This window comes from Dasypus novemcinctus, chromosome 13 (assembly GCF_030445035.2).
Source record: "Dasypus novemcinctus isolate mDasNov1 chromosome 13, mDasNov1.1.hap2, whole genome shotgun sequence".
NCBI lineage: Eukaryota > Metazoa > Chordata > Mammalia > Cingulata > Dasypodidae > Dasypus > Dasypus novemcinctus.
In genome coordinates, this window is record NC_080685.1 from 92,076,005 (window position 1) to 92,101,997 (window position 25,993).

At 48.0% G+C, this 25,993-nt stretch overlaps 1 protein-coding gene across 1 annotated transcript in view; it reads left to right on the forward strand.

The window, feature by feature from the left end:
• Positions 1 to 2,129: 2,129 nt before the first annotated feature.
• The window catches only part of MAPKAPK2 (MAPK activated protein kinase 2), a 53,548-nt gene continuing 29,684 nt past the window's right edge, over positions 2,130 to 25,993 (forward strand). Inside the window, exon 1 of the mRNA XM_004470043.5 lies at positions 2,130 to 2,569. Within this exon, the coding sequence (XP_004470100.1) occupies positions 2,291 to 2,569 (279 nt within the window). The 5' untranslated portion in view covers positions 2,130 to 2,290. The remainder of the gene's footprint in view (positions 2,570 to 25,993) is intronic.

A 25,993-nucleotide genomic window follows, 5' to 3' on the forward strand; every position in this document is an offset into this window, starting at 1 on the left:
GCGTGCTCCCCATCCCTGCATCCCTCTCTCGGACCTTGGGGGTTCCCATGCATGCCTCAGAGAGATGGTAGCAGTTCTATAGAATTGGTGAGGTGGGGGCGTTTTCCAGCCCCTGTGGCTTTAGGGACAGTTTCTGTGGAGAGTCAGGGGAATCAGTGACGCTACCCTATCATCCTTCCAGCACAGGAGGAGGCGCCCAGCTGCCCCAGACAGAGGTAAATCCCTCCGCCCCTGCCTTGGGCTCTCAGGCCCGAGTCTGTGCCACGCCCGTGGTGCCGTGCACTTGTACTTGTCTGTGTTCTTCCGCACCAGAGTGCCCACACCATTCCCCACCTCAGAGCCGAGCAAGCGGCCTTGTACACAGTGAGCACTAAACAAATGCTTCTTAAAGAAGAGCGCGTATTCTTGCTAGGGGAACCATTTCTCCTTGGTCTCTAGAGAGAGCCCTCTGTCTCAGGAGTGGGCAGCGCGGAGACATAACTTCCACATCACACCACCCTCAGGCCTGCCTCCCTAAGGGGAAGGACCTTCTGGGAGAAGCCAATATGGGAGGAGACGCTAGCATTTGTGCCTTCTCCTGGGCTCGCTCCTCAAGGACCCTTGTTGTCAGGATGCTCTCTTCTCGGCTTCCCCCTGAACTGGGTCTCCTGGAAAAGTGAGCTCTGGAATTTTGGGGGGATAAATAGTACAGGACATGTGTGACCACAGGTCAAGCCACATCCTCGAATTCAGCCTTATCATTAATTCAGCTGCGGTTTTGTAATTAAGTTGTAATTTTGTCTTTGCCTTTTGGAACCCAAGTTTTGTCTTACTTCTCAACTGCTCTACTAGTCAGAAAGCAGAGGTCAGCAAGAATTTTTTAAAAAATTATTATCGGAGTAATGAAAGCACCCTAATATTGATCGAAGGGATGCATGTGCAATCACTTTGGGTGGATTGTAAGTTTTACAAATATGTATCAATAAAATTGATTTGAAAGAAAAAAAAAAGAATGTGTTTATGATCATCCCCAAACCCCATCAGAATGTACAGAGAGACCCTCTGGCAGCTGATATTCAGGGTCTTCCCAATTCCCTGCCCTGATCTGGGTTTGCTATAGGTCCAGCTTGTTCCTTGGCATCTTCTGGAGAAGTATGTGGCAAACCTGGACTTGAAGAACTTAGCACCTTAAAAAATACCTACTCCTTATGGCTGTAGATTCAAGACCTGATTTTTCCACATTAGAGATCAGAACCTATTCCCCAGCCCTGCTGTTCGCTACTTTACTTCATCTGGTTCTCCCCACAACTCGATTAGAAAGGGATTATTTTTCTTCTTATTGAGAGAGAGGTGACAAGGGCTTGCTTAGGGTCACGCAGCCAGTCAGTGGTAAAGTCTTACCGGAATCCAGGGGATCTGAATCTCAATCCTGGATGCCTTGAAATTGATTCACATGGAAAAATAATCAAGGATAGAATTAGTAAATTGTTGCTAGTTAATAAATCATCTTAATTGAAAAACAGTAAAGGAAATGCAAAACTAGGATGAGAATGTTCACGTTAGGAAAATATTTAATATTTGCATCACACCTGTTTCTAGGATGAACGGCCGGTTTCTCCAACTCACCCTTGAGATAGATGTCTGCGGGCTCAGCTTTGCCTGCCGTCCCTCTCCTTCAAAACATACCCCCTCTCCCAATTCTTTGCCGCTGCCTAAAAGATCCAGACACTTGGAGAAACTTGGGTTTTCTATCTGAACTGTGCAGCTACTTTCATATGCCTCCCCCTTCTCTTTGTGGGGTCCACACGTTAAGGACTCGGATTTCTCGCTCGCTCTCCCAGCAGCGGACCCGGGCGCTGGACTCGCCCACCGCCCGGCGTCCTCCCCTTTAAGGCTCGCGCCTCCCCGGTTCCGCCCCACTCCCTCGCCCCTCCCTTTCTGACCCTCCCCTTTAAGGCCAGCCCCGGACGCAGACGAGGCTGTGACGCGGGCGCCGGCCCGGGGCTGGGTACTTTGTCGCGCGGCCGCTTCCCCCCCGGCCGGGCCCCCGCCGTCCCGCGTTCCTCGGAGCGCCAGGCCCCCGGGGGGAGGGAGGGAGGGAGGGAGAAGGGCCGGCGGGCGCCAGCGGCGGACGGCGGCACCCACGGAGCCCCGCGACCCGCCGAGCCTGGAGCCCAGCCGGGGCGGGGAAGCCGGCTCCAGCCCGGAGCAAACTTCCCGGCCGGGCGGGGGGCCGCGGGAACCCCGTCCGGAGCCGGAGGAGGGGGCGGCCGCGGGCCCTCCCGCCTCTGCTCCCGCGTCTCCGGGCACCATGCTGTCCAACTCCCAAGGCCAGACCCCGCCGGTGCTGTTCCCCAACCCGCCGCCGCCGCCGCAGCCCCCCGCCCCGGCCCCGCCGCACCCCCCGGCCCAGCCGCCGCCGCAGCCCCCGCAGCAGTTCCCCCAGTTCCACGTCAAGTCGAGCCTGCAGATCAAGAAGAACGCCATCACCGACGACTACAAGGTCACCACCCAGGTCCTGGGACTGGGCATCAACGGGAAAGTTTTGCAGATCTTCAACAAGAGGACCCAGGAGAAATTCGCCCTAAAAGTAGGTTTGGGGCCCGGGGCAGGGGCGTCCAGGGAGAGGGGCTCCGCGGGGGAAGCGCCTCAGCCCGCCGGACCGGCGCGTGCGAGCCGCGGCGCTCACACGCGCGCGACGCCGGCGCCGGGGTGGCCGCGGCGGGGCCGTGCGCGGCGCCCGGAGTGCGCGGCTGTGGGGCGGGGGGCGGGAAGGTCAGGTCGCGGCTGACCACGCCGCGGGGGCCGAGTTTCCGGTCACCTCAGCGGGGTGAGCGGCCGGGACTCGAGGAGCCCCGGGAGGACGCCGCGGGGGGGGGGGGGGGGGGGGGAGCGGGATCCAGCCGAATCGGGACGGTTGGCGTCGAGACCACTTCTGCTTTAAGCCCGGAGCAAGGAAGTGATTTTCGGGGGATGTGGTTCCCCGGCCTCTCCTCCCTCCTTTCTTTCTTTCTGCGGGCACAAAAGGCCCATTACTCATTGAGCTGGTTGGTCGGTTGGTTTGGAGAAGTCGTATCTCAGAGGTTTATTTAGCCTCGCTCCTTATTTGGGAGCCGGAATGTGTGATTTCACTTCCCTGGGCCTCGCGAGCGCGGCTGTGCCGCCTTGGGGCGCGCTGGCCCTGGAGGTGCGAGGCTGGAGATTCCGCCGGGACACCGCCCCCACCCCCCTCCGCGGGCGCGGGGGAGGGATTGTTTTGATGGGACAGCAGGCCCCCTCCCTCCTGCCGTGCCTGCGCCGCTCCAGACGGGAGGCCAGCAGGCTCCGGCGCGGTGTCTGCTGTTTCCATAGCTCCATTGATCATTTTCAACCGAGTCGGTAAACCACGACTTCGCTCGGTGCCCATTCCGCAGATCCGAGATGGCCCCTTCAGTCCTGGAGATGGAAGAAGGATGGAGAGCAGGAGAGAGTGTCCTCCTTGAGCCGAGGAAACCCAATCTTTTTTTTCCCTTTTTCCTTTTCTTTCATTCTTTGAGGCGGGTAGGTAAGAGCAGAGTAGAGTTGGAGGTGAGAAAACCTGCTTTAGAAGTTAAACGGAGTGGACTTGGTTGATAAGATGGGGTGGGGCAGTGCAGTGTGAGCCTGTCTTTTAAGGGTCACCATAAAGTAGGTTTTCCCCTCTTAGGGGTTTCAGGTCAAACCACATCTCTAAAGGTGACACATCAGATCTGTTTCCCCTGGGCTGTCTTAGTGATTGGAGGAGGACAAGAAAATAACTTCCTGTGTTGTATTTTTCTCTTCCCCCTTAACCTCCGGAGCTAGCCGTATTTCAGCACTTAAATACAAAACTCAGATGAGTTATGGAATATAGAATCAGACGTAATAAAAACTTGGTACTCGGGGCCAAAGAGGGCAATCATGTGCAATTCTCACATTTTAAGGCCTCTAATATTATTTTCTTACTGCCTTTATCCTACTTTTAAGTTAACTGAATACTTTCAGATTTCTTTGGTTTCTGCTGTACATTGTTGCTGTGAGTTTTTTGGTTGTTGAGTGTTGACTGATGTAGAGGAAATATGTCAGTATTTTGAAAACTTTAATATTTGTGTCTTAAGACCCTATCTCTATATTCATAACTGGGGACAGGGAAGAACTTGTTTAGCCTGACTGTGGCTCTGACCTTGGAAAATGGAGTCGAGTAAATACAGTTTGACCATAGTTAACCTGTAACCATTGAGAAGTGGCAGACATTCTTTTCAGGCATTTTCTGTCAGCTCTGAGACACCATCTGCCTTTGCCCATCAGCAGTTTGGGGACACTGGCTGTTCATTCTCTTGGATGGTGGAAATATTGTGTAAAGACTTCAGAACAAAAGCTGTCAACTTCTCCTTATTCTATTTAACACACACACACATACAACCTCCCTCTAAAATGTTTTCAGATGGCAATTCAGGTTTTTATTGTAATTAATAGGAGGGAGATTTGGATTTTCCCCTTTTTGAATAGTTGCAAAAGGAAAATTCTAGCAGTGTTTTAAATAGCACTCATAGATAGTCTAATGGGTTTTCATGAGCATAATTTATCCTTCTCAGTTTAGAAGTGGGTGAAGATTGAATGAAGTCAGAGTCTGTTTTGGCAGGCAGCTTGCTCTCAGATCTTATAAGTTGACTCAAATTGTAGATTTTCCACACATCTTTGTGTAAAACTTAATAATAGAGGAATCAAGAAGGGATGAGGCACAAGGAGAGTGACAGCAGTGTCAATGGCACTTCCATATGCAAATATTGGTTAAGATATAATTACAGGTGTGGGGGGAATCTGGTTCAAAGAATTCCTCTCTAGAAACATTTGCCAGAAATCACTAGATCTTGACTTTTGATTAATTTAACTGTAGGTGTTGAGGAGTGAGATGATTTTCAAAACTACGAGTCTTTTTTTTTTTTAAAAACAAATTAATTTTTTGATAGACATTAATAAAGCACAAATCCATCTAAACTGTACAATCAATGATACTTACCATAATCACATAGTTGTGCATTCATCATTTCATTCATTATTAGAGCATTTTCATGATTAGAATTAGGATTCTTTTGATTACAACTAAGGGAGGAAGATGTGGTGGGGCAGGAGGGATTGCCCGAGGTGCCTGAAGGAAAAGGGAAGAGACAGCGTCTCTGTACAGTGTGCCAAGGCCATTTCTGGGGACTGATGAGCCTACAGAGGGTACAAAGGGTAGGAGCCCTGGTGGAATTTCTGAATTCTCCTATTTCTCAGCCCTGAGAATTGAGGGGAGATGGCGCTGTCCAGATGCCCTCTCTGTGGTCTGTTGACCTCTTGGCCCTGATAAGTGAAATCAGTGGTAAAAAAAATTGTCCCATCTTGCCCTGCTGCTTCTCTCCCTCCACTTCAGAGATGTAACATTTAAATGCTTTTGGTGGGTGTTGCGACCTCACCTCACCATCTCTCCTGGCAGCTTTTGTTTTGTTTTGTTTTGTCTTTTTCTCCTGGCTGTTTTTGCTCAGCTATGAATCATACTTGTACTTCCAGTCAGAGTTGGAAGGGACTTGAAAGGTCATCTCATGCAACCCCCTCATTTTATAGATGAGAAAACCAAGGACCAGAGTGAGGGACTGACTAGCTTGAGGGAACATAGCCATTCATTTGGCAGAGCCAGGATTAGAACCCAGGATGCTTCACTCCCTGTCTTGGGCTTTTTCCCACTTCGTGACTGCAGTGACATTGGTAGACCAGAACATGGAACTGGCTGCTGCTGCCAGAGCCCCTTCAGCCCGAGGAGCTGCTGTCTTACTCCAGGCCCTACTTTGACTGTGGGCTGGGGGCAGTCGTGGATTTTTACCTCTTCCCCAGCAACAGTCCCTGAAGGGGGAGGGCGAGCTCATAAACCAACTCAGCAACTCACCGAGTTTTGGATCTGTGGTAACAAGCTTTGTAAACCTCCCCCCTCCACGCACCTTTTTAAAAGGGGGTGTTTGATTGAAGTCTTATATCTTACCTTTTAAAATTTTTTAATTTTTATGAGAACATGGGAATTGTATTAACTGTCTCTTTGGTAGGGGCATTTAGTTTCGACCTTCTTGTATATGAAAGTCCCTGTGGGGTTCCTCAGGGAACTGACTGCTTGCTCCTTCCTTGTGTCTTAGTGACTCTTAGGTGTTAGCCGAACACATTTAATTAAAGCCAGCACTGTGTCTTTCTCTGCTGGTTAACTGAAGCATGTTATTGCTTTACAAAATATAGAATGTTGTCATTACTTATCTCTGTTTACCTTTCCACTGTGTGGATTAGAGAAAACAAGGTCCTGTGGTTTCTTCTCCCTCTCTCCTTTTTCCAGGGGTCCTTCCTCCCCAGGTCATTTAATGTCACTGCCATGTGGCTTCCTGTGGTGTTGAGAAGGTAGAGGCTGGGAACCTCTCGTGGCTGATCTGGACACTGTTAACGGACTTAATGTCATAGGGGCAAGGGCCAGACCTTCCACCTCCATGCAGACACCTGTCCTGTCCAGCACACCTCATGCCGCCTCCTGTGGGAGAGCAAGGCAGGTGGTGTGGCTGGGTGAAGGGCAGTGTCCCAAATTGGGGTCTGCTGGTATTCTGGATGTAAACAAGCAGCAAGGAAAGTTTCATTGACCAGATCCAACTTTTATATCCAGTATGGTTACAGATAGTTAAAAATGCCCCTCCCTACCACGTGCTTAGTTGTGTGGAGGATTTAGACTTCTCAAGTGGTCTATAAAAATTTTGAGGTTAAGAAGTCTATTTGGAGAGGCAAAATGAACAAATATAGTCTAGGGCTGCACTTCCAATATGGCAGCCACTAGCTACATGTGGCTATTTAAATTTATATTAGTTACAATTAATTAAGTTAAATAAAACATTCAATTACTAGTCACATTTTGAGTGTTCAGTAGCTGCATGTGGTTAGTGGTTCTCAAATTGGACAACACATAAACATTTCCATCCTTGCAGAAAGTTCTATTGGACTTTGCTAGTCTAGGGGTTCACTTGTGTAGTTTGGAATATAGGAGCCTTGAAAGAGGGAAATCTTAGAACTGAATTTACTGAGGAGGGCTTCACCTGGCATGAGTGATTCATTGCCGGGTGTCTGAGGAATGAGCAAGTCTGCAGGAGGTGATGGTGAAGTTGGCCCAGGCTGGAGCTGAGGGGCAGAGCTAGAGGTGAGGTTGGGAAGGAGTAAGTGGGCTGGTGGCTCAGAATTGGATCCAGCCCGTCTTTATGTTAAAAACAGTTTTATTGTGTTTGGTGGGCACAAGGTAAACTAACAAGATGTTGTAAAGAAAGATTAGGAGTCACTGAGGTTGCCGCTTGCAGTTTTTTTGGGGAGGTTTCTGCTTTGGAGACCCTGTCCGTCTCTTGGGAGGAGACTCCATGCATGTCTGCCTTGGCCCTGGCCTGGACTCTTGTGTACTGAAGCAGGGCTCTTGGCATCCTCTGAGGCAGGATCAAAGTCAGGTCAGCTTATGCTCCTTTTTCCCTTGTGAGTTTGGGACTTTGATAAATCTTGAAAGTAATTTGCAGCTAAGATCTGGCATCAGTGGCTGCCAAAAGGCCAAAGAAAAGCAGTCCCAGGCCTCTGGACCATGGATTTTGGTGGGTGTCTGGGAAGTAAAGGTCCTTTTGGGAGGGTGGAGGTATCAGTGTCTGCACTTGGGGATCTGAGGAGTGGGGCCAGCATCGGTTGATGGCTGTTTAAACAGGTGCAGGGGATTCAGGGGGAGTGGCCTGGAGGAGCCAAGCCTAGGACTGCTGGAGGCAAACGTAAGCCCTGGCCTGCTCCCCAGGGAAGGGGGAGACCACCTTTGCTGGTGCTGCCACCCTCAGAGCCCAGGGGTGCCTGGAGTCTCTGCTGAGAGGAACACCAGCCAAGATTGGGAGGGGAGGGCCCTGTCATCTGAGTCTAAGCTGCTCTCAGTTCCTCAGCAGCCCTGCTGTGCCCTGGTCCAGGACTCTCCCTAGTGGACAGCTGGCTGTGGCTAAGTGGTCACACTTTCCTGCCTCCCTTTCCTGTACTTCAGGCCCTTTCTAAGGTCACGCGGAGTCTCTTTTATGTCCCTCTGCCCTGTCCTGTACCCCTCCACAGTTTCTGTGTCCTGGGGGGGGGGCAGTGTGGGGGGTGGGGGGACCAGGCAGAGATGGTCTTTGTCTCTGAGGAGGCTGCAGCTGCTCTTGGTGATGATTTAAGGCCCATGGGTAAGAGACCCATACCTCTCAGCACCTTTGAGCCAACGCACACAGGTCATCTTTATTGCCCCCTTTTCCTCTTGCTGAGGAAGAGGGTGGGTCAGTCCAGAAAGGTGCAGTGGCCTTGCTGAGGTCACGTGGTGTCGGCATCGGAGCCGTGCCTTGGGATCTGTTCCTACTGCTCTTGGTCTGGGTTCCTGTGTGTTTTTTTTTGGTACCAGAGGTGGTAGTACTGGGATTGTGGACCTGACAGGCAGTACAAAGCTGGGTGCCACTAACCCCAAGAGCACCTGGAAAACTGGAGACACTGGTAAGGAGAGGAGGCCACGTCACTGGGACAGCTTAAGGTACCCCAGATATGTAACCCAAATCAAATTGGTGCACCTTTTCTTTTTTAAGGGAAATACTGATATTTTGTATATTAAGTATATGTGGATATAAATATCTAGAAATATTAGAGATAGTCCGTTGCTAGATTAGGAAAAAAAAAGAAAAAAAGCAGGAAGAAAAATAAAAGGTTCTAGTTTTTGTGCCCTGCTAACTAGTTGTGTGACCTCGAGTAAGTTAGGTAAATTAAACTTTCCAGATCTCGGTGTACAAATCAGAAGGTCATGCCCAGCAGCTCCTTGGCAGAGTGGGATAATGGAAGGCAGTGCTGGGGGCAAGAGGTGCCAAGGGCAGGAGGGTTGTTAGCTGACTTCTCCATGTCTGACCGTCAGCAGTAACTGGGCCCAGGGTGGATGCCCTTTAGATGGTCTTAATGCTGGACTCCAGGGCAGCCTGTGTCCAGTTAATTACTAATCATCACTGATCAGCTGTTGCTTCTCTGTGTGAAGACTTGAAAAGTTTTTCAGCTAGTGACTCTGCAGAGAGGATGGGCTGTGTAACTCAGAGGGGCACATATTTTCTCTTTACCTGAAATCAGAAGAATCTTAGTTTGTGGTGGCAAAAGGTTAAGATGGTAAGTTCTTTTTTTCCCCCCATTCAGATTCTTTTCTCATTTGAAGTCATGGGGCAAAACAAGGCTGCTAAGTGGGTATGCAGGCTGTACCCACACTGAGGCGCCGGGCTGCGAGCGTGAGTGAGGCCTGAAGTCTAGCCCCTGGTCCACCTGCCAGGCTTCACTTTGGTGTGTGACTGGGTCCATCCACAGGGGATGACTTCTTCTAACACACCTAGAGATGTAGGTATAGGCTAAGGACTGTCCTGAGGGGAGAGTTGGAGAGTGATTTCCAGAGCTGATAAAGAGTCTGGACAAGGGTTCTTAACAAGGCATCTGTGAGCTTGAATTGAAATTCAAGAAAACATTCTTGTGGGGATGTGTTGGTGCGGGTGTGATATATTTATTAAATAATACACAGTGGACTTAGTACGGGGTCTGTGGTTTTCACTTGAATGGCAAAGGGGTTCATGGAACAAAAAAGGTTAAGAACCCCTGAATTAGGATTATGTCCAGGTAGCACTCCGTTGCCCAGATAGGGCTAGGTGAGAAGAGCCCCCAAGCGTGTGCGGAAGCAAGGGGAGGAAGGGAAGCATGGTCATGTCTGCTCTCTTTCCTCTTCTTCCTGCCCAAGGCCGATGTAGTGGCTTCAGTCTCTGGGCCCTGTGTACCAGGCCATCAGATTTGGTTGGAAGAGAAAGAGAGGTACAGAGGAAAGAGCAATAGGGTTGGTCTTGGCCTCTGGCAGTGTGGAGTCCTTGGGGGTCTTTATTCTCTGTAAAGATCTCTGTGTGCCAGCCGGCAGATGGGAGAGCCTGGGATGGTTATATGCAATGTTCCCCTCCAAGACCAGCCAAGCTGTGTATTTCTTCCATTAGGAACCTGAGCTGTCCAAAAGGGTAATATGAAGGGACATCTCACTCTTGAGGGACATGTCCAGACATCCTCCATGACCATTGTCCATCCAGGGCTTGCCTGGGAGGTGAAGGGTGACCATCAAAGGAGAGAGCTCTGTGACACCTGCTGGGAGCCTGTTCTGTCCCCAAGAAGAAGGAACAAAGGGTACAGCTGATGCCATCTTGGTCTGGCTTATCTCCATGATGGTTCTTTTTTGAACCTAAAGCAAAGGTGAAATCTCTCCAGTCCTGGCAGGGGAGAGGCACAGAAGGAGACCTACTGCTATCCCCATGCTGACCTCTCTTCCTTCATTGTCCCTCAGGGCTCCTTGCCCTCCCTTTCCCTTAGCAGGCAGATGATTGATTTGACCACTTTGCTGCCATTTTGATGATCCATATTGCTATTCCATGCTGGACATCTGCAGCCTGGCCTCTTGTCCCAGCACCCAGTACTGTTACTCAGCCCCTCTGTCCCAACAGTTAAAAATAAGCCTGCCACTGCTTCAGTCTTCTCTTGCAGCCCAGGCCCTGGCCTTCTGTCCCAGGTCTTCCTGCCATGCTGCAGAGCTGGTTTTCTCATTTGTCTTTCATGCCTTCTCCATTTGCCCCCTTCTCCTTCGGTTTGAGCATGGTAGGTATTTGGGGGTCACTTCTATATTCTGGGAGATGAGCTGTGGTGGGTGCTTCTCCAGGTATCGAGGCTCTGTGGAGCTGCATTGCTTACTTTCCATTAGAGAAAGGGTTAGATGAGGAGGGTGAATAAGTGCATCAGAGTGGAGGAGACTTTGTATCTACCGTGCTCACCATGGTTTCTTTATGCTCCACCCCTAAGCCGGCCTCCCTGCCAGCAGTCTCTGGGGTGAGTGGCAGAGTCCCTCATGGGGGCAGGTCTGCCCCAGGCCCTCCTGTCTGCCCTGTGACTGAGCACACTCCCTACCTCCGACTCCTGCCCTGGGCTGTGCTCTACTTGCCCCCTTCACAGCGTGGGGCTCAGGTTACCACATTCAAAGGTGTGACTTCATCGTGTTGGCTTCCAAGATTAATTGGGCCATGGTTCTTGGGCCTCTTTCCTGCATCAGGCCGTGACTCCCCTGGCTCTCCCAGTGCTACCACCTTCTGAATGTCACACAGAGCACAGGTCTCTTCTACCTCCTGACTGGGGATTGGGGGAGGGGTGGCAGGGGTATCTGTAACCTGTGTCTGTTGAGGTGTGGCCTCTGCCTCTACTGTCCAGGGATCCTGGAGGCCCGTTAGCAAGGTGAGGAAGGGGCTCATGTCCCTGAAATACCTGCTTAGCCGATAGATACTGGGGAGAGTACTTCCTTTAGTTTGGCATTGCTGTTTTCTTCTTTCTGATTTGTCGAGTCTCTGAGCAGGTGGTGGTACTAACTGTGATGTGGGGGAGTTCTTCGTTGGCTTTCTGGAATTCAGCTTTATTTGGGGGAAAGGGTATGTGAGAGCGTACTAGGAGCCAAGAGGTTAGACTTGGGGGACCCTCTGCTCTCAGCTAGAGTTACATATCCAGGAACCCAGTCTCCATGACTGCCTTTTCCTGTCTGTCCCACCCACCCCCATCCCCACCCTCTGGGGCTTCATTTTCTCTGCTGGGAGAGATTTATCTACCAAGGCCCATTTGGTCTCTGGAGGGGAGGAGTTGGGTGTAATTGCTAAGAGTTTATTTTTAACTCTGACAGAAGGAGCCCCTGTCCTTGGAAGAGCCATACCCTCTCACTTCTCTCCCTGTCCTGGGCCTCTTTCCCTGGCTTCTGTACTTCTTAGAAGACAGCAAGTAGAATTTTAAAGGCCAGGCTTCACAGGGGCTGGGAAGGGAAGCCTCTCTCAGGCGGGCAAAGAATCTGCAGATTGCTTGTGTTGCCTGGCCTCTGCAGAGCGCAAAGGCACTGGTGGGGAGGGGGCCCTGGGCACCAGAACGTGGAACGCAGAGCATCCTAGGAATGCAGGTGGACTGGGGCAGGGAGGTCCCGTGTGCCCTTAGCAGGAGGGGTCCAGCTGCTCTCCCTGTGGGGGAAGTTATCCTGTGCCTCCCCCCTTCTCCCCCCTTAGGACCCAGATAGATCTCTTAAAGGCTGAAGACCACATGGCTACAATGAGCAGTATATAGCCTGTTTTGTAAATTCTCACGTTTACAGGGATGCCGAGTGTGTTATTCCCTCTAACTGCCAGGCTCACTGGCATTGTTTCCCTTCCACCAGAGCCTCCTTGGGGCTCTCCATGACCGCCTGCGCTTCCACCTCTCCTTCCCGTGGCTGGAGGGAGAAGGGTGTGAGTGGCCCCTTCTCCCATGCCCCAAACTGGCCTGATTTTACCCACTTGTTTCTGGTTACCTTGGCTCAGATTTTTAGAAAATAAAATAAAATAAAATTAGGTTTGAGGTGTAATTAGAGAGGAAAGGAATAGAGAGTAGTGGGGAGCAGGGGCAGGTGGGCAGTAGAAAGCTGTGGCTGACTGCAAGAACCCCAGCCATGGGATGAAGGTCTTGCCCCTTCAGTTCTGCGGGTGCAGTGGGAGATTCTTAAACCCAGCTCTGATCAGGCAGCTTCCCAGCTTAAAGCCTTCACTGGGTTCCCTTTGCCTGTTGGATACATGAGCTATCTAAATCCTTCCGGATCTGGCCCCAATCTTTCTTTTTCTTTTTCTTTTTTTTTGAGTGCATGCTATGTGTTCAGCTTGAGTGGCTTTATATGCTGTTTCCTTTATAGGACTCTGCTTTCCCACCCCCACACCTTTGCCTGTGGTATGCGCCCATCTAACCATCTGTATCGTGTCCCCTCCCCCCTTCTCCCTGTCTGTATCTGCCTATTTTACCCTGCACAAATGCCACTACTTAAATGAAGCTTTTCACACCCAAAGTAGTTCTCCCCATCCCTTCCTGTCAAACTTGCCAAGAAACTTAAACCTTTTCTTTCACTTTTTAAATGTATTTCTCCATGTTCAGGGCACTGGCCTAGAGATTGTGTTGGATTGTAAATTCCCTGAAGACCCAAATCTTCATTATTTTTGTATCCTTTATTTCTTTGTAGTGATTGTACACCTCATTTTAAAAATCAGGTAGTATCTTGGCACTGTGCTTTACATAATAGCTGCCTAACAAAGGTGTGATAATTGAAAAATGGTGGATGCCTAGCTATTGTACATAAATATAGAAGACAGATCCTAGCAGGGAGCCTCAGTGTTAGGAGTTGGTGGCAAGCTCTGCTGGTAGATCGATACTGGGCCAGGGCTCTTAGAGCCTGAGCCAGGGGTACAGTGAAGGAACTGTCCCTGTTCTTCCTAAAAAGCCATTCTACCTTACTGTGCAAAGAGTTCCCACCCCTGGTGCGTGAGACTTTCAGAACAGTCTTCTGGGCATTTCTTCCCTCTGCCCACCCAGATCTGCTGACTCAAGCTGTTTCTGCTACGGGAGTTCTTGTTCTTGAAAGGGGCTCTGACCACAGTTTCCCATTGATGCGTCTCTTCTTTCTCCTCCCTGTTCCAGGGCCCCTCCTTTTCCTGTTCAGTTATGGAGATGAGTTGTCAGCCCCTTGGAGAACTTAAACTGGGAACAGGAACAAATCTGGAGTGTGCCAACTTCCCTACAGCCCATAGTATGTTGTAGTTAGCTTCAGACAGCAGACACACACTGATGCGGTCCAGGGTTATCTGCTGCCCTGAACTGCATCTGTGTGTCTCTGCTGTGTCTAGAACTACAAGACACAAGAGGGACAAGTATTGCAAGAGGGATAAGTGCTGAGCACCAAATTGCTGGGACCGAGGTCAGTGTTGACCATTATGGGGCCGTTTAACTCCATGCCACAGCAGATTTGCAGGGAAAGAACAGGACTGGACTGGAATTGGAGAGATCTGAGTTCAGATCCTATCCGTGTGGCCCGGAGCATGTCCTAGAACCAGGATGGGCTGCCCTCAGTTTCCTGGTTTTGTAAAACAAAGGGATCAGTCTGGAAGAACTCTGGCACTGAAAGCCTTTCTTCATTCCTGCTGCTGTGTCTCTTCCTGCTGCTGGGAAAACAACCTTATGGCTGTAAAGGAAGTGGTCAGCTGGGTACTACTGTCTTCAGTTTCCGCATGCTGGTGTTATTTCACCCTTCTCTGGGCTGTAGTATTTTTACTCATTCAGCCGTTCAACCAGCGTTTATAAACGTTTAATCTCCTCCATGCCTGCCTCCCGTCTTCCCTGCTGAATGGCCATCAGGAGGCCCAGATGGCAGGATTAGCCTAGAATGGGCAACGAGTCAGGGAATAAGGGTCATCCCCGTTGGCTTAGACCCTTTTAACACTTCTGCTCTCTGAGATGCGAGGGGAGGTATTTAGAACAATGAGGATTGATTCTTTCTAACAGCTTAGACTAGACCTGTGCCTTTCTAAGTAGCATTTGCCTTAGGGTGCCTTCTATCCCCCTGAGATCCAAAGCAATTTCCTACTCAAGAAAATTAATTAGCAGTGCCAAGAATGATTTGGATAAAACAGAATGGCAGATTGACTTTGATACATTTAACAGTTCTCCATCTTCTGCCTTCTTCAGAACACTGTTCAAAGTTTAGCAACACAGCGAAGGTTTCTCAGATTAGTAAGTTTTTTTACTTAGCAGATACTATGAACCAGGCACTGTGTTGTGTTTTACTTATATTATCGTTAATCCATGAAGTATTGTTGCAAAGTAAAAGTTCCCTATTTTACAGAAGAGGCAACATATTCAATTGTTCAGAATCATTCATTCATTAGCAAATACTTACTGAGTGCCTACTGAGTGCTCCTAGACTACAGGGATACTGCAGTGTACAAACCAGACAAAAACAATCCTTGCCTGATGAAGCTTGTGTTTTGGTTGAAGCAGACAGACAAGACACATATAATTAAATGATATGGTTTGTCAGATGGCTATATGTACAAAGGAGAGAGAAAAGGAGGGTGGGAGGCCCTGGAGTGTTGTTGCAACCCTTTGTGTGGTGTTGCAATTTTATATAAGGGGTCAGAGAAGGTGATGTTCCTTCCAATGAGCCTTGGAGAGCCCCAGGCAGAAGATACAAACACTAAGTGCAAAGGCCCTGAGGCTAGTAAATAGTGGGGTTGCCTAGCTCAAACACCAAAGCATTGCCTATCTCTAGTCGTTCTTCCCTGACTCCATTATAATTCAGTACTTAGTTGTTGACTTAGGGATTTATGTTTTATCATCAAATATTTATAGAATGCTTATTTTGTGCCAATTGCCATAATGTTAAAGGCTCTGCCTTTGAGAACTTACTGTTTAGAGGAGTGAACACGTGTGTAAAAAATAAATGAAAAACAAAAGTTTGGATTACACCAGGTTTGTCTATTCCCATCTGACCCTCGTAATACCTTTCTGACAGAGTAGGCCCGCTGTTTTGATTCTCATACACTAGGAAGGTGGTTCAGAGAGGTGGTGGACAGGAAGTGGCAGAGTTAGGGTAACTGGGTGGTGAAGAAACAAAAGAAAACAATAAACATGTGGTGGGCTCTTCAGGGTGGTGGTGGTGGGGTGCTTTTGCCGGCCTGGGCTGAGGGCGCTTCATAGAAGCACTCCTGTGCCACGCTCCAGGGGAGGGCTTCTGAGGAGTAGGCTGAGGGGCTTCACCGGGTGTTCTCATCTTCAGTGTGGCCGAGGGGTGGGATGAGATGTCTTCCCAGGGATTTTTCTGGTAGGAAATGTGTGGGATCAAGTGTTAGCTGACCATTGTATAGAGCCAGGTAAGGGTTAAGGAAAAAGAGTTGCCTGGGCTGAAGTGGTGGCAGAGGTGGTTTTTCTCCTGGTTTGGGGCCTCCCAGGGCTTTTCTCTTGCTCTGAAGAATCACACCCTTGGAGTGTTTAGCCTCCTGGGTGGCGTGGGCAGGCAGCATGTGAGGGTGATGGTAGGCTGTGCCGTGGAGCTCTGGCCATCTCTCCCACGTGCTTCTTGGGTTAGGTGAGCAGAAGTGAGGGCTTGGGATGGCGTGACCGTTGGTGCAGATGGGAAAGTGAAGCAATGGGTCAGGTCCGTTTCTTCCTGAGCACAGGCTCAGGAAGAAACATAGGAAGTTGCAACATTTTTTTTTCTTCTTCTTTATTTCTTTCTTTTTATAGAACAAGAAGGGGAAAGAATCTTCTATTAACTTCAGAAAAAATATCTGGTCTTGGATAGGTCATTATTGTCCCTGTTCTCCCACAACACTTCATTTATAATCTTCCTTGCTGCCCTTCTCCTCTATCCACACCTCCTTCATTTTCTTATCTCTGAGGGATTGTGTCTCTGCAGCAGGCCAGCTATGTCTACAAGGAGGGAAGGAGTTGCCTTAGACCCAGGGAACCTTGAGAAAGCATCTTGTCCATTGCCCTCCCGTCGAGAGGCATCTTCTGTACCAACTCACTTGTGGAAGGTTGCCTGGTCACCACTCCCTTGACACTGAGAGCTGTTTAACCACAACAGGTGGTTCTTGATACTCACCTGACCTCTCTAGCCACAGCTTTTGCTTGTGCTCATTTGGTATCCTAGAAGGTTGAGGCAATACTTGTTCATCAACCCAGATAATCACCCTTTTTGTTTGATTCATAGCATGTGTCTAGGCAGATGTTAGGGAAAGGGACCTGAACTGGGGGAGGCAGAAATCAAGGCTGGAAGACCGCATATGTTAGTCAGGAGTCCTTGGTCAGGTTTGTGCTGTAGCCGGACAAGGACCCAGTTGTGTTTGGAAGCGTGAAGTTATATTTTCCTAATGAAAGCTTTTGAGGTCTAGAAAGTAGCGGGAATTTTTAGCATGTGTGTGAGAGTCATTTTTTCTTCCTCAGAGTTCTATACTCTAGTACAGCCAAAAAGTTCCAGGACAACCCAACTTGGAGACTACCAGCTTTAGACAACTAAGGGATCTTCTGGTTCATCCCTGAGAATGAGGTCTCTTTGATAGGACGAAGGTGGGAAACGGCACAGCTAACTTGTTCATCGGCGGGATGGGGTAGACTGCTTGTACCTATGGTTTAGTTACTTTCTTGGGCAGAGAAGGACACAGTCCTTAGGGGTGAGAGTTTTTGTTAGTCTCTTTGTTCTCTCTACCTTGCTGCCTCTGTTTGGTACAGCTAACGTGGAGCTTCTCCTTTCTTGTTGTTCTCTTTGGATTTAAACTCTCTTTCATCAGGCTAGAGATGAACTCAGAGAGGGCGATGGTGGACTAGTGGAGTCTGAATTTGCTTGTTTGTGTGGATCCCCACAGTGGATACGTAAGCCCTCTTTTGCAGGAAGCTGCATTGGCTAGTGTGGTGGTCACCAGCCATGTGTGGCTATATGAAGTTAAATTTAATGAAATACAATTAAAAATTCAGTCCCTCAGTAGCTCTAGCCACATTTCAGGTAGTTAGTAGTCACATAAAGCGAGTGGCTACTGTAGTGGACAGTGCAGAGAGAACATTTCCACTATCTCAGAAAGTTCTCTGGAACAGCGCTGGACTCTGAGGTAACCATTCTATACCCTGGAAAGAATTTAACTGAGTTAGAATGGGATTTATGATCCAGGTGAGAGGGTAAAGAGTAGGTAATTAAGAAAAGGAATTTAAAAAGTATTTAACTTGGCTCATTTAGGACTGCAGGCCTGGCAGGTGGTCATCTAGCCCAGTGACTGCCAAACCAGGTCATTTATCAGACTCACCTCAGGGTAGTTTTTAAAATACAGATTCCTGGGCCCTACCCCTTATGGCTTATTGAACCTAAATGTCAACAGAAATGGTATTCAAGGTGTTTTTTTGGTATACTCCCCAAGTAATAATTACCTGAGTTTGTCATCCATTGATCTTTCTAACCTATGCTTACATTCCTCCGGTGATGGGGGAGCATATCCCTTTTCAAGAAAAAAATCTGCTATTGTTAAAATTCTATGTTTGAGTCCAAAATTTTGTTCCCTGAACTTGTACTATCCTTTGGTGGTGATAGCATTTTCCAGAACCTCACAGAATGCATCAACTCTGGCTTCTGAACAGCAACTCAGCAAATGTTTGTACACAGCTGTGGTGTGGTCCCCAGCACCCCAGAGTCATGGCATGTTTTCAGCATGCTTGATCGAGAGGGGCTCTAGAGGGATGCACTGGTGTCTCCCTTATCTCCAGCTGCTTGTACCACCCCTCCCTGCCAGCACAGGCAGTCACCACTCCAGGATATTATTCTTTCCCACTCTGTACTGCCTTCCCTTTGTTCATCCTTTTATATCTTTACTGGTAGAATTGTATTTTCCTTTGAGGCTCATTTTAGATTTTACCTGTGTTACCTTCTCTTCCCACCCCCCCCACCCCCCGCCCCCGCCCCAATTCCAGACAGAACTAACTCCTGCTTCTGTCCTGGTGGTACCTGGACACCTGCATGACTGCTGGGGATCTATCTGAGTTGGTGATTTCCTTGTCCTCCCCTGGTAGACCTCGAGCTCCTTGAAGACAAGGACTGTGTCTTGTTTGTTTTGGTGTTCCTGGAGGTGCAGTTAATACCTTGTCTTGGATTCTGATGAGGCTGCCATTGGGAGCCAGAGCCCCTTTCCCAGAAGTCCTACCCTCAGTGGCCCTGGGGCTCATCAGCTAGTGATGAGAAAAGCTGAGAAAAGTACTACCTCGCAGCTGATAATTAACAAGCAGGGCATGGTGACTTGGCTGCCTCAGAGGCAAAACTGGTATTTAAACAATAAAAATTTTTTGAAATCAAGAATTAAAGTGTCAGCTCTAGAAGCAGATACATCCAAACACAGCCCTGCCCAGTTAGTGAAGATAAGTGGAATAATGAGTCAAGCCAAAGAATTCTCTCTCTTGAGAAGAGGCGGGGGGAAGAGGGCCCAGGTCAGGATCTTGGCAAGAGCTGGGAAGGGCCTTTCATGTTTCTGCTCTTCTGGGCTGGGGCTGGGGCTGGGGCTGGTTGGGGTGGGTGGATAGTGGGGCATGCTTCACCAGAAAGGGGCTGTCAATATTTCCTTTTATTCCTAGTTTCTGTAGATCGGACTAATTTTGCCCAGGGGAATAGAAGAGAAACTTAGGGAAATTGGGTAGGAATAAACACTGGGCTTTATCTTAAGATGGTAAAGCACACACTTTTGTATGCAGTGGTGGAAACCTTTTAGTACTGCCTCATGGGATCTCACCTTGTTTTCTTCTGATGCTACTGGGGCACAGGAGGGTGAGGGAGTAGGAAGGGAGAGCTGACATTCGCGCTTCCTCCCTTCCTAGATCAGAACCAGAGTGTGAGGAATTCCCCAGCCTTTTGATGGCCCTCAGATGCTAACCACAAACTCCATCTCTGCTGAAGCTGTTCTGAGAAGCATACATGCCAGGAACAGCCTGAGGCTTCAGAAAAAGGGGAGTTTGCTGGAGGCTGAGGCTTCCTGTGTTGAGGGGCTGGGTCTTCAAAGTTCGCTTCATCTGGGGCACCTGCTTCTCTGGTCAGCTAAGGGGTCAGAGGGAGACATGCTTTCAGGGTCTGCTTCATTATGAAAGAAGCCCAGAAGCCAGGGAATCTGAGAGGCTGCTGGAGGGTCTCTTTTCCAAATTCACCCTGGGGAGCACTGACTGCATTTTTCCAATCCAAAATTAGGATCTGTCTGACACATAATTTTTTCTTTATTTTGGGAGGGAAGCATCACTTTCAGATCCAAGGGTTTGACTATGAAAATACTGGGCTTCTGGGAAATTTGGAAGATTTACGCTGTGTCTGAGTGCCTTTCTGTCACTCATTGTTATCTGGCCCATGATAGGAGGAGGGTTGCCTATGAAGTGCTGAGGCCCCTTGCTGTCAAGGTTGTTTAACCTTCCTTTTATTCCTTTCAGGTTTCTCTGCTGGAATTAGTGGTGTTGGGGGCTAAGCCATCAGCCAGGGCATGTGTGATGGCTGTGGGTGTGACATCTTCCTGGCCACAGGTGTGTGTACCTTGAATGCAGTCACCCAGTTACCCTTATAGCCTAATGTAACACAGCTGGTGAAGGCAAGGATAAAGGACTAAAACCAGCTGGCTCATCTAGGGGTGGGATCCTTGTCCTTGTGACGTAAGCCCAGATCACCCGCAGCTGAGGCTGGCTTGAGAGAGTGTGGTTCTGCCCCCTTTATGAAGTGTTAATGATTCTTGGAGAAACATCATTGTCAGTTGAACTGAATGGCAGAGATCATGGTGGATACTCACTGATCTATTGATTCATCTGTACCCTGGGAACTTACAGAGGAGGAGACATGTAAGCAGGTATTTCTTATATACTCCAAATGGTAGGAGAGTTATGTCCAGGGGACTGGGTGAACATGGAGGAAGGAGCCACTCATTTCTCCAAGGTGGAAAGTCCTAGAGTGTGCTGGGGAATGCTAATCCTGTGAGATAACTCTGTGAATAAAGAAATTTGGGACATTTTGCAATGCACATTAACATATTAAAGGCCCTGAGAAGTTTTACAGTGTAAGAATCTGTTTAACTTTGTTTAACCCAGTGCATCTATTATATATAGGATGCCATTTGTGCATATCACTTACTAACATCTTATGAAATGCTGTTCAAGAAATGGCAGTTCAATCTCGGTGCTCTAGGATGAGAACTATCTAGTGATTCGGAGAAAAATTCACCTGACTGCGTCAACACAGGTTTGAGATGTTTGACAAAGGTGTGTGTGTGTGTGTGTATGTATGTGTGTGTGTGAGACAAAGGGTGTGTGTGTGACAAATGGTGTATGTGTGTGTGTGTGTGTTGGGGGCGTGGCAGAGAAGGGCCCTCGGCAGGTGGCTTCTATTCAAGTTGGCTCTGTCTGCATCCCTGTTGGCTTTGTGCTCCTGGAGAAGGCTTTTGTCTTGACTTGAAAATACTGAATAGCAGCTACATCTGTCATGCCTGGGAAGCGGCAGTTTGCGGCAGCATGGGGGGTGAACGGGCAGTCAGCAGATACCCCTGCCTGACACATAGGCTGCTGAGAGAGAGTTCCAAGGTATGGGAGAAGGGAGGGCTGGTGACCTGGAGGGCAGCCTTGTGCTAATCCTGGAAGTAGAGGGGAGCAAGATTTAGCTCCGTTTTCTCATTGCATTCTCCTCTTCCTGTAGAGAAGATGGGGTGGAAGCCTGGTGTGGTGGCCTAGGAAGAAGCTGGTGGGCGGATTTTTCTCCCTTCTCCAGTCAAACAGCATGCTCTCCATTACTCAAAGGAACTAAAATGAAGGCATTTGGTTTAAATTTAAGGAAAGGTTCAAATGATTAAATAGATTTAATACAGTTTGTGGACTCTTGGAATTCGAGAGTCCTGGCTAGAACTGTTTTCCTACCGATGGTGGTGGGAGGTGGATGTGAGCCACCTGTCCCCAAGATGGCCAGCTCCCTGAGACATGCTGGGGAGGCCTCGCTGGATTCTAGACTTGGAACAAACCCAGGCCCAGGGGATTCCCAGTGCCTCTTGCAGGCCTCAGTATTCTCCCGGTGAAGTTTGCCAGGAGGCCTTGGTTATTTCTAAGGAAATCTGCAACCAGTAAGAATTGGGAATGTGGGGTGGGAATCAGGCACTCTTCCTGGGGATTATATACTTCCAATGGGGGGAGACAGTGTAATCATGGCAGGGCCAGGATTTCCTACCTCTGTTATTTTTATGCTGCTTTCCCTCTTTTGACCTTCCCAAGAGGAGGGCAGTTAGTCAGCAGGAACTAGGGTGAGGTGTCCTTCGTCCCCTGCTCCTCTGGTGTTGTTTGCTGACTCCCATGCTCCAGCCTTCCTGGGGGACCAGCAACCCTGAGCCCCATGGACTGCCATGGCTCCCAGGGAGGAGCCGAGGGCCCTTGCCAGGAACCTCTGAGCTCCCTCAAGGCCAGTGTTGGGTAAAGGTGGAGAAGATCTGTTGAGTAGGAGAAGAGTGGGGGATGACTCTCTCCTTCCCCGATCAGCTGGGGATGTATCACCACTGCTGGGCTGACATTTGGGCCACTTCGTGACAAATTGGTCATTATGGAAATTCTTTCTCACCCCAGGGTGGGGCTTTCCTTGTTCAGAGTCCTAGGAATATGAGATGAAGCCATTTACCTGCTGCCCCCTCAAGGCAGGAGGGCAGGGCAGTGTCAGAGCCCTCACTCCTGTACTCTCTCCCTGTTGTTCTCCCTTCACTGTTGTTCCCATCTTCACCAGACCAGCTCTTCAAATACTTGTGGCATGTGTTTAGGGGAGGGGATGACCTTGCACACCTGTCTTCTTTTCCCACAGGTAGGTCCTAGGCTTGTTGGAGCTCCATTTCCTGCCAAGGCCGCACATGCAGCTGTGGGACTTCTGGGCCTAGAGGGGGTGTCCTTTGTCCTCCATAATGAGGATCCCAGATTTCCACAGTTATTCCAGGGGAAGTGAGGGGTTTCCCCCACCCCCAGGCAACGCAGAGAACCCAGGCTCCCAGGCTCTCTTTTCCAGATCCCCTCCCACCAAGGAGAATGGAGGGAATGAAGTCCTGCCAGAGGTTGTATTTTGGTTTGTGAGGTAATAGTCTTTGGTTTGAGTAACAGATATGTATTCCCAGTTCTTTTAGAATCTGGGGCCAGAGCACTAGACTTCACTGGTTTCCAGAGTGCTAAGGCAAGAGAAAGAAGGGGCTGCTGAAATCTGGGAGGGGCGCTTTTCCCGGGAATCAACATGGTCTACTCAGGGCCAGGTTGTAGCTCTCATTATTATCAACCAACTGTTTAACTTAGGTAAACTTCTTAAATAACTACATCTTAGTATCCGCATGATTAAAATGGCACAGATTATGAGTTTAAAGATGATATTATCGATGGAAGGGCTAGAGAGTATATAGAACATTAAACAAATTTTAAGCTTGTTGCTTACCCAGGAAGAGAGAATCTTAGAAGCAAAGACTTTAGAGTTGGAAGAAATCTTAAACTTCAGGTAGACTGAGGCATATATTGGATTTTTATAGTGGAGAAGACTAAAGTCTGGAGAGTAAAAGCGACTTCTCTCAGGTGCTCAACAAGTTAATTGTAGAGCTGGGTCTAGAACCGGTCTAGTCAGCTTTCTGGCATATCCTTCTGTCACTTGGTGAACTCCAAGATGCATGTGCTTGGTATAGAGAGCCATCTATGATAAACCATATCATAGATGATCAACAGCTATGTATGCAATCAAATTTAGATTATCCCTGCCACTGGGGGGAGCTGGGGATGGGGGAGGTAGTAGAGTAGATAATTTGAAATTATTGAACATGAGTTTTTCAATGTATCCGTGGTTTTTTTTTAATCCAGCAAATACGTTTTAGTTCTGGGCCTCCGTAATGTTTAGTGACTCAGAAATCTGTTTTGAGTGTGTGGGGATAGGGAAGGAAGGCTGCAGTTCATTGATTCAGTGTTTCCTGTGGCTAATCTGCAAAACAGATAATCCACATGCAGGCTGTTGAGAACTAGTTGGATGCAACCCCCTTTTTTGAGGACACAGTGATATTCCAGCTTGCCCTTTACTTGTATGAAGCTGCCTGGAGCTCCTCCTTGAAGCTATAATTGCACCTCTGGATTCTTTGGCTCTGTTGTAGAAAAGTGGTTTCTACAAATACAGTGAGCAGTAGACTTTTAAAGCTGGAAAGCACATTAAGGGTCCTCTAAAATGGATCCCTTCATTGTACAGGGGAAGAAAACAAAGCCAGAGAGGGGCAGGGACTTGTCTTGAGCCACACAGTCAGATGTGTGACCCATAGAAGCTGGTCCCATAGGAACAAGAACTTAAGCCAGTAAAGGTCTAAGCACCAGGCTCACATGTACTCCATCTTGGCTAAGACCACTTGTTCCAGGGCATCCTGGCCTTTTGCAGTTCTGCTCTTGAGAGGCCCTGTGATAGATGAAATAGTTCCTCTTCTTTCCCTACCGCCCCCCTCCAGTGAACCCCAGCCACATCTTCTTTCCCTTCTTGTGCTTCCTACTGGCTATTACTTCCTCCTCAACTTTTTGTTTTGTTTTTCATTATCTTTTTATTTAAAGATACATAGATCACACAAAATGTTACATTAAAATATATGAGGCTCCTATATACCCCACTCCCCACACCCCCCACTCTTCCCACATCAGCAACTTCTTTCATTAGTGTGCTACATTTATTGCATTTGATGAATACATTTTGGAGCATTGCTATACAGCATGAATTATAGTTTGTGGTGTGGTTTACACTCTCTCCCAGTCCATGCAGTGGGTTATGGCAGGATATGTAATGTCCTGCATCTGTCCCTACAATATCGAGGACAACTCCAAGTCCTGAAAATGCCCCCATTACACACCTCTTTTTCCCTCTTCCTGTCTTCAGCAATTCCCATGGCCACTGTCTCCACATCAATGATATAATTTCTTCCATTGCTAGAGTCAAAATAATTCTATAGTAGAATACCAGTAAGTCCACTCTAGTCCATATTTTATTATGAAAAATTTCACATATACAACAAAGTTGAAAGAAGAAACATGCAGGAAACACTCATATACTCTATCACCTAGATCCTGTCATCAACCTCTTCCTATACTTGCTTTATCATATCTACATCTTTTCATCTCTCCCATTACCAGTTGGTCTTATTTTGGGGGTGCCTTTCATAGTCGCAGACATCAGTAAACTTCACCCCTAAACATTTCAGTACAGGTCAATATTCGTGGATTTTGTTTTGCTTGTGGTAAAATTTATATAACAAGTATGTATTGTATATATAATATATATATTAACAATTCTGATGAGTTTTGATAAATTTTATACCTGTGCAACCTAAAAATTCAAGATAGAGAACAAACATTTTTATGTTCTTTCCCAGTCAATCGTCACTTCCTTCCATCAATCATTCTTCTAATTTTTTTTCCCCATCATAGATTAGTGGTGCCTGCCCTACATCTTCATATGAATGGAATCATTATTATGAACTCTTTTGTGTGAGATTCATCCATGTGGTTATGTGTGTCAGTAGTTTGTTCCTTCTTATGTAGAATGGGATTCTGTTGTATGGATATGCTAGTTTACTTATTCATTCTCCTGTTGATAGACATTTGGATTGTTTCCAGATTTTGGCTATAATGAATAAAGGTCTCGTGAACGTTCTTGTACAAGTCTTTTTGTGGACATAATGTTTTAATTTCTCTTGGGTGAAAACCTAGGAGTGCGATAGCTGGGTCATGGGAAGCTGACCTCTCATGTTCCTCTCTCACTCTTTTCTGTCCTGCCCTCTCATTGTATTCTACATCCAAGAATGTGAGTATTAGAAGGTGCCTTACTGCTCATTAATCTCTTGCTCATTGTAGTAACCCCCTTGAGAGCCCACCTGTCAGTGTCTGCTTGGAGCTTACTACCTTAGCAGGACCCTATGATTGTGGGAGAGTCTTAGAACTTCTACCTTGAGAAACCATATAGGATAAGTCTAATTTAGCTTTCTTCTCTGTGACAGCCTCATGAAATTTTAGGATTATCACATCCAGCCCCTCAACTGCTCCTTCAGGGTTTCTCTGTTTGAAGCTAATTGCCCCAGTTTATTGAACTGCTTCTTGTATAACATGGTTCTGACTTTTTACATCTGGGTTGTCCTCCTTTAAAAATATAATACTCTTCTTAAAATGTGTTACCCAGAAGTGGGAACTGTTCTGGATGTGGTCTCACAAGTGCAGAGTGTGGATGGATTTGGATCCTGTTTGATCTTGGTACTTGATCTGTCAGTGGCATCCACATCATGGCACAGAGGACTGAATGTTTGTAAAATTGCCACAAATCTAAGGTGGTATTAAGATACCAATTCAGCTTGATGTCAGAGAGACCTTGATATTTATGGCATTACCTCATTTAATCTTTGCCACCATCTTATGAGAAAGGTATGATTTAAAATAATAGTTAGCAGATGTGACTCAATTAGTTGAGCACCTGCTTCCCACATGGAAGTTCCCCGGTTTGGTCCCCCGTACCTCCTAAAAACAAAAAAAACAAGCAAACAAATGAAAACCAACTCAGGGGAGCCAAGGGGGGTCAGTGGTTGAGTGCCAA